This window comes from Macaca thibetana, chromosome 1 (assembly GCF_024542745.1).
Source record: "Macaca thibetana thibetana isolate TM-01 chromosome 1, ASM2454274v1, whole genome shotgun sequence".
NCBI classification, from domain to species: Eukaryota; Metazoa; Chordata; class Mammalia; order Primates; family Cercopithecidae; genus Macaca; species Macaca thibetana.
Window position 1 is genome coordinate 42286951 of NC_065578.1, and position 7394 is coordinate 42294344.

The 7394-nt window shown below is 41.6% G+C and overlaps 1 protein-coding gene across 1 annotated transcript; it reads left to right on the forward strand.

Annotated features, from left to right (window-relative positions):
• Nucleotides 1-1598: 1598 nt before the first annotated feature.
• On the forward strand, nt 1599-2537 carry LOC126960523 (olfactory receptor 2G3-like). The gene has a single exon (XM_050800184.1). The coding sequence runs from the start codon at nt 1599-1601 to the stop codon at nt 2535-2537; it is 939 nt and encodes a 312-aa protein (XP_050656141.1).
• The last annotated feature ends 4857 nt before the right edge of the window (nt 2538-7394 follow it).

Below are 7394 nucleotides of genomic sequence, written 5' to 3' on the forward strand. Positions count from 1 at the left end.
AGGTATTTTTTTTTAACTCTTTAACATATTTAGAATTTGTCTTGATACACTATGTGAAATCATAACCCAAATCATTAATTAATTATCTGAGCAACATTTGTTGAATAACTCTTCCTTGCCCCTCTGACTTACAATAGCATCTTCATCCTAGGGTAAGGTCTACTTCTGAGTTCTCTATTCTGTCCCGTTGATCTACCTGTCTAGTTCTTGCTTCATACTACATTTTTATTTTGTGGTTTTATTTATATGTTTAAACCTTTGGAAGGCTGTCTGCATTTAGAGTTATCAGATAAAATGCAGATGCCCAGTTAAATTTTAATTCATTTCCTTGGCTATCGTCACCCCATTATTCTCTCATAAGCTTTCGAATTGCATTATCAAGTTCTCACAAGTTGAGAGGAAACTGTGAAGCCAGAGTCCAAAGAGGGTGCATGTCAGAAATGCGTAAGGAGGTAGCTAAGATATTCCACCCCAGTGGAGTGCATGTGCTTAGTCATGCATTGCCAACTCTTCCCAATCAATTGCCCTTTCACAGAACTCTAGACTTTGTGGATTTACTTTTGCATAGTTTCCCATCATGCCTAGAATTTTGAATATATTAGGAGCAAAACATAAATTTTTCTGAGCCATAAAACCAGAAAAACAATGAATATTGAAAGGTAAACCCAGACATGGGGAAAATTTTAAATTCTCAATACGTTCATTGTCTCCAACAAAGCAAAACCAGTTTATTGGCACCACATCAACAGTGTGAAGGAGAGAGTCTTTGAAGTATTTCTAATTAAGAATGCATGACAAGTGAACATTAATTGCACAATTTATGCATTTTTAATTTAAGATTTTGTCCTCCTTGTATGGTATACTGGGATTATTATCTTTATTTTGGTAATTCTGAACATTGTTTACAGGACTATCCTCAATGTATCCAAGATCTTTCTTTAACTACAAAATATCCTGCCCCCTATATTTTAGAAAAACAACCTTCTCATTTGAGGAGATAATGTTATAATGATCATTTTAGTTAAAATTCTTGAATGAATGGCATAATTAACGAACAACATTTAAGTTCACTCACCAAAAAAGCTAAATCTTAAATATCAACTGTAATATTTTGCCTGCATAGCATTGACTGTAATGCCCAAGATTATCCTTAGCCCTAATGCTAACACTGATAGCAAATGATGAATATAGTAGCCCCAACTCTTATTCTAATCTTAATTCACACAAGGCTTAGGAACCTCTGAAGTCCCAAAAGAACAGAATATGGGGTGAGTACAGTACAGAGAGAACAAGGCTGTGTCAGGAAAGAAAAAACAGATGCCTACAGGCCATAATAGAACACTGCCTCTATGCTGCCCTGACCTGGCTCTCACCCCTTTAATCAGTATGACCCTCCACCAAATCCTGAACCAAATCCCAACATCACTCAAACTCCAATTGGAACAGAGCTCTTGGCACCTCCACCTGCCAATCCAAAGCTTCCTGATACTGTTAAGAAATGTAAATGAAACAATGAATATGAAAATTCCTTACACACCCGTGGCACAGACACTCAATCAAAGATATATCCTAAAAACTCTTTAAACAGGCAGATCACGATGCAGGAGCTCAACCAGTCCACCGTGACAGAATTCATTCTAGTGGGCTTCACCTCCAATCCCAGGACCAGTCCTCTGCTCTTCACCTTCTTCTTTGTCTTTTACCTGCTGATTCTCATGAGCAACAGCCTCCTTATCACCCTCATTTACCAGGACTTACACCTGCACACACCCATGTACTTTTTCATCAGTGTCTTCTCCCTGCTGGACGTGTGCTATACCACCACCACCGTGCCCCAGATGCTGGTGCACATTCTCAGCAAGAAGAGGGCCATCTCTTTTGCTAGATGTGTGGCCCAGATGTACATCTTCCTCCTCTTTGGGGTCATTGAGTCATGGCTTTTCTCCATCATGTCCGTGGACAGGTACTTGGCCATCTGCCACCCTCTCAGGTACAAGGTCATCATGAGCCGCTGGGTGTGTCTCCTCATGGTGGGTATCTGTGCAGCCTATGGTGTGCTGGGTAGCATGTGCTATACTTTCTTTGCTATGCGCCTGCCCTATTGTGGGCCTAATGAGATTGACCACTACTTTTGCGAGGTTCCTGCAGTTCTGAAGCTGGCCTGTGCAGACACATCCCTCAATGACCTGGTGGACTTCATTATAGGCTTCAATGTCATTGTGGTCCCGCTCTCCCTGGTTGTCATAGTCTATGCCAACATCTTTGCCACCATCATGAGGATCCGCTCAGCCCAGGGGCGAATCAAAGCCTTTTCCACCTGTGCTTCCCACATCACTGTGGTCACTATGTTTGCCATTCCATGTATCATCATGTATATGGGCCCTGGCTCTGGCTCCTTATCAAACAGCGGAAAGAAAATGGCCCTTTTCTATAACATTGCTACATCCTTCCTCAATCCTGTCATCTACAGTCTAAGGAACAAAGATGTGAAAAAAGCTTTTTTCAAATGGATGGGATGGAGCAGGGCCCCAGAGTAAGACTTTAAAGCTAAAGATCTTAGAAGCTAAACAAAGCAGGACTTGCAGTCACCAATTCCCCAGGGACTCTCCCATGAGACCTAGTAGAGCTGGACTCTTCACCCTTGCCCAAGCGAGAGATGAGCAAGGTGTTTGGACGTTTGCAATAACTATGATGATGTTCGAGACAGAGATATCTGTGAAAATAAAGTGTAGTGGTTAAGAGCCTGGACTTTTGTGCCAGACAGACCAGGATGACAGACTCAGTTTCACCAATTAATAGGTAACATGAATTTCCGCAAATCATTTAACTATTCTGAGGTCTGTAATTCATTTCTATAGGGAAGTTGTAATGAATTCATGAAATAATATGTAAAATGTGCTTACTACAGAGCCTGGCATGTAGTAACCTTTCAACAAATGTTAGTTTTAATTTTTAAAATTTACTACTTAGGAATGAATAATCAACCAGTCATCAACCATGATCCTCTGGGGTTGTGGAAGTGAGTGGAGCCCTAGACAGTAAAGGAAAAAGAGGGAAAAATGGGAGAAAGAGAAACTCAAAAACTGAAAAGCAGATAATCTTAGGGTGAGAAGGAGACTTGAGAAGGAGGAAAGGAACCTTTATCTACCCACTTACAAACTATGCCTGTTACAGCATCTGAGGTTGACTGAAATCACCTTGGGCTAAGGGATGTTTGTAACAGTGTTTTACTTCTGTGCTTTTGGAAAACAATTTATCCCTCTTGATTTTCCTTTTTCTCTTATTTTTAATAAAGTATCTTCTGGAAAACTAGAGCCTTTTTTGGGTGATATCAAGGAAAAGGAATCCTGTCCATGTAAGGATGAGGAAAATTAGAGGCAGGAGAGTGGGCATAGTGTTACCACCAGATGCAAAGTCTGGAGAGAGGTAAAAACTCAATAGGAAGTTTTAGCTCCATTCTCCCTAGCTTGGAAGGCCCTTCCCTCCAAACTCTGCTTATTCCTCATAGAATCTTTACAAACCCCATGAGAAGCCAGGGTCCATGCCAAGGGTGCAGGTTTCTAGTGTTCTTAAAAGTATTACCCTGGCTGGGCGCGGTGGTTCATGCCTGTAATCTCAGCACTTTGGGGAGGCTGAGGCGGGCGGATCACGAGGTCAGGAGATCGAGACCATCCTGGCTAACATGGTGAAACGCCATCTCCACTAAAAATACAAAAAAAATTAGCCAGCCATGGTGGTGGGCACCTGTAGTCCCAGCTACTTGGGAGGCTGAGGCAGGAGAATGGCTTGAACCTGGGAGACAGAGCTTGCAGTGAGCCGAGATTGTACCACTGCACTCCAGCCTGGGCAACAGAGCGAGACTCTGTCTCAAAAAAAAGAAGTATTACCCTACCTGCATGCCTAGGAGCCTCAGTGTTGCCTATATAATAAAGCAAAACTAAAATGCAGGTGACAAAACAGGGCATAAAATTGCAACATACTTAACGGTCATATGGTTAACATCATCAACATAAAAAGGGCTCTTCCAAGTTGGTAAGAAAAATACAAGCACCTCAGAAAATCGACAATAGATGTGAACAGTTTGTTTTAAAAAATCCAAATCATTAATAGGCATATGGGGAAATCCCACCAAAGCAGTCATCAGGAAATGCAAATTAAAATATCAACATCATCTTTTTACCTTTGAAACTGTCAGAGTTTTTAAACAGAGGTGTCCAGAATACAATGAAATATGAACTTTATAGATTGTTGGTGGGAGTATAAATCATCTTTTTGTAAGACAATTTGTCTTTATATATTAAGAACCTTAAATATTTTAATGCCTTTCAACCCAATAATTCCACTTTTAGGATATTTTTGGAAATAGATATCAGAAGCTCAGGAAAAGTAACACATTATTATTATTGTTATTATTTATTATTATTATTTTTTTGAGACAGAGTGTTACTCTTGTTGCCCAGGCTGGAGTACAATGGCAAATCTTGGCTCACCACAACCTCCACCTCCCGGGTTCAGGCAATTCTCCTGCCTCACCTTCCCAAGTAGCTGGGATTGCAGGCATGCACCACCACACCTGGCTAATTTTGTATTTTTGGTAGAGATGGGGTTTCTCCATGTTGCTCAGGCTGGTCTCAAACTCCTGACCTCAGGTGATCCGCTCCCCTCAGCCTCCCAGAGTGCTGGGATTACAGGCATGAGCCACCACGCCCGGCCCAATACAATGATTTTTATTGTTATTTTTGATAAGGAAAACTTGGAACCAATTGAAAACACTTCTATAATAGTGACTCATTTAAATATGTTATGGTATGATCACATAATAGTATACTATGTAGCCATTAAAAATATATTTTATAAACATCTTTAATAATGTAAATGCTCACAACATGTTGCTGAGTGAATAAAAGCGGAAACAGCCAGTGAACAGCAGATTGTGATCACACTATTAACAGTTGCAAATGCCTTTTCACCCTTGGAATCAGACATCGAAATTTTTAACTGGGAGAGAGGACCACTAAGTCAACACATCTCTGCCCGCACCACGCGCACACACACACACACACACACACACACACACACACACTCTACTCAAACTATGAAACTTAGTTAATAATAATGTATTAATATTTTTTTATCAATTATAACAAACTTACCACACTAAAGCAATATATTAACAATAGGGGAAACTATGTGTGAGATGGTGGGGCCTGAGGAGGAGGAATATTTGGGAAGTCTGTACTTTACATGCAATTTTCCTGTAAACCTAACACTACGGTAAAAAAAATAATTAATTAATTTAAAAGAGTTCAGACAAAAATACTATAAATAAAATCCATGGTATTAGAAGTGAAAAATATCCAGAATTTACAAGGAACCTAAATAAATTTACAAGAAAAAAAGTGTCTGAGAACAGACACTTCTCAGAAGAAGACATTTACCTGGCCAGCAAACATGAAAAAATGCTAACATCACTGATCATTAGAGAAATGCAAATCAAAACCACAATGAGATACCATCTCATGCCAGTCAGAGTGGTGATTATTAAGAAGTCAAGAAACAACAGATGCTGGTGAGGCTGTGGAGAAATAGGAACACTTTTACATTGTTGGTGGGAATGTAAATTAATTCAACCATTGTGGAAGACAGTATGGTGATTCCTCAAGGATCTAGAACCAGAAATACCATTCGACCCAACAATCCTATTACTGGGTATATACCCAAAGGAATATAAATCATTCTACTATAAAGACATATGCACACATATGTTTATTGCAACACTATCTACAATAGCAACATCATGTAACCAACCCAAATGCCCATCAATGATGGACTGGATTTAAAAAGTGTGGTATATATACACCATGGAATACTACACAGCCATAAAAAGGAATGAGGTCATGTCCTTTGCAGGGACATGAGTGAAGCTAGAAGCCACCATCGGGGGGCATGCCCAAGATGGCCAAATAGGAACAGCTCCAGGCTCCAGCTCCCAGAGTGAGCAACATAGAAGATGGGTGATTTCTGCATTTTCAACTGAGGTACCGGCTTCATCTCACTGGGGTGTATCGGACAGTTGGCACTGGTCTGTGGGTGCAGCCCGACTAGCAAGAGCTGAAGCAGGGCAAGGCATCACCTCACTGGGAAGCACAAGGGGGAAGGGAATTCCTTTTCCTAGCCAAAGGAAATTGAGACACACAACACCTGGAAAATCAGGTAACTCCCACCCTAATACTGTGCTTTACCGAGGGTCTTAGCAAACGGCACACCAGGAGATTATATCCCACACCTGGCCCGGGGGTCCCATGACCATGGAGCCTCCCTTATTGCTAGCTAGCACAGCAGTCTGAGATCTAATTGCAAGGCAGCAGCAAGGCTAGGGGAGGGGCGCCTGCCATTGCTGAGGCTTAAGTATGTAAACAAAGCCACCTGGGTAGCTCAAAGGAGGCTGGCCTGCCTCTGTAGACACCTCCTCTGGGGACAGGGCATAGCTAAACAAAAAGCAGCAGAAACTTCGGCAGAAGTAAATGCCCCTGTCTGACAGCTTTGAAGAGAGCAGTGGATCTCCCAGCACGGAGGTTGAGATCTGAGAACAGACAGACTGCCTGCTCAAGTGGGTCCCTGACCCCTGAGTAGCCTAACTGGGAGATATCCCCCACTAGGTGCAGACTGACCCCTCACACCTCACACAGCAGGGTACACCCCTGAGACGAAGCTTCCAGAGCAAGAATCAGACAGCAACACTCACTGTTCAGCAATATTCTATCTTCTGCAGCCTCTGCTACTGATACCCAGGCAAACAGGGTCTGGAGTGGACCTCAGGCAAACTCCAACAGACCTACAGCTGAGGGTCCTGACTGTTAGAAGGAAAACTAACAAACAGAAAGGACACCCACACCAAAACCCCATCAGTACATCACCATCATCAAAGACCAAAGGCAGATAAAACCACAAAGATGGGCAAAAAGCAGTGCAGAAAAGCTGGAAATTCAAAAAATCAGAGTGCATCTCCCCCTCCAAAGGAATGCAGCACATTACCAGCAAAGGAACAAAGCTGGACGGAGAATGACTTTGATGAGTTGAGAGAAGAAGGCTTCAGTCAATCAAACTTCTCAGAGCTAAAGGAGGAACTACGTAACCAGCACAAAGAAACTAAAAACCTTCAAAAAAGGAACGGATGAATGGATAACTAGAATAATCAATGCAGAGAAGACCTCAAAAGAACTGATAGAGATGAAAACCATAACACGAGAACTATGTGACAAATGCACAAGCTTCAGTAACCGACTCAATCAACTGGAAGAAAGAGTATCAGCGATTGAAGATCAAATGAATGAAATGAAGTGAGAAGAGAAGTATAGAGAAAAAAGAGTAAGAAGAAACTAACAAAGCCTCCA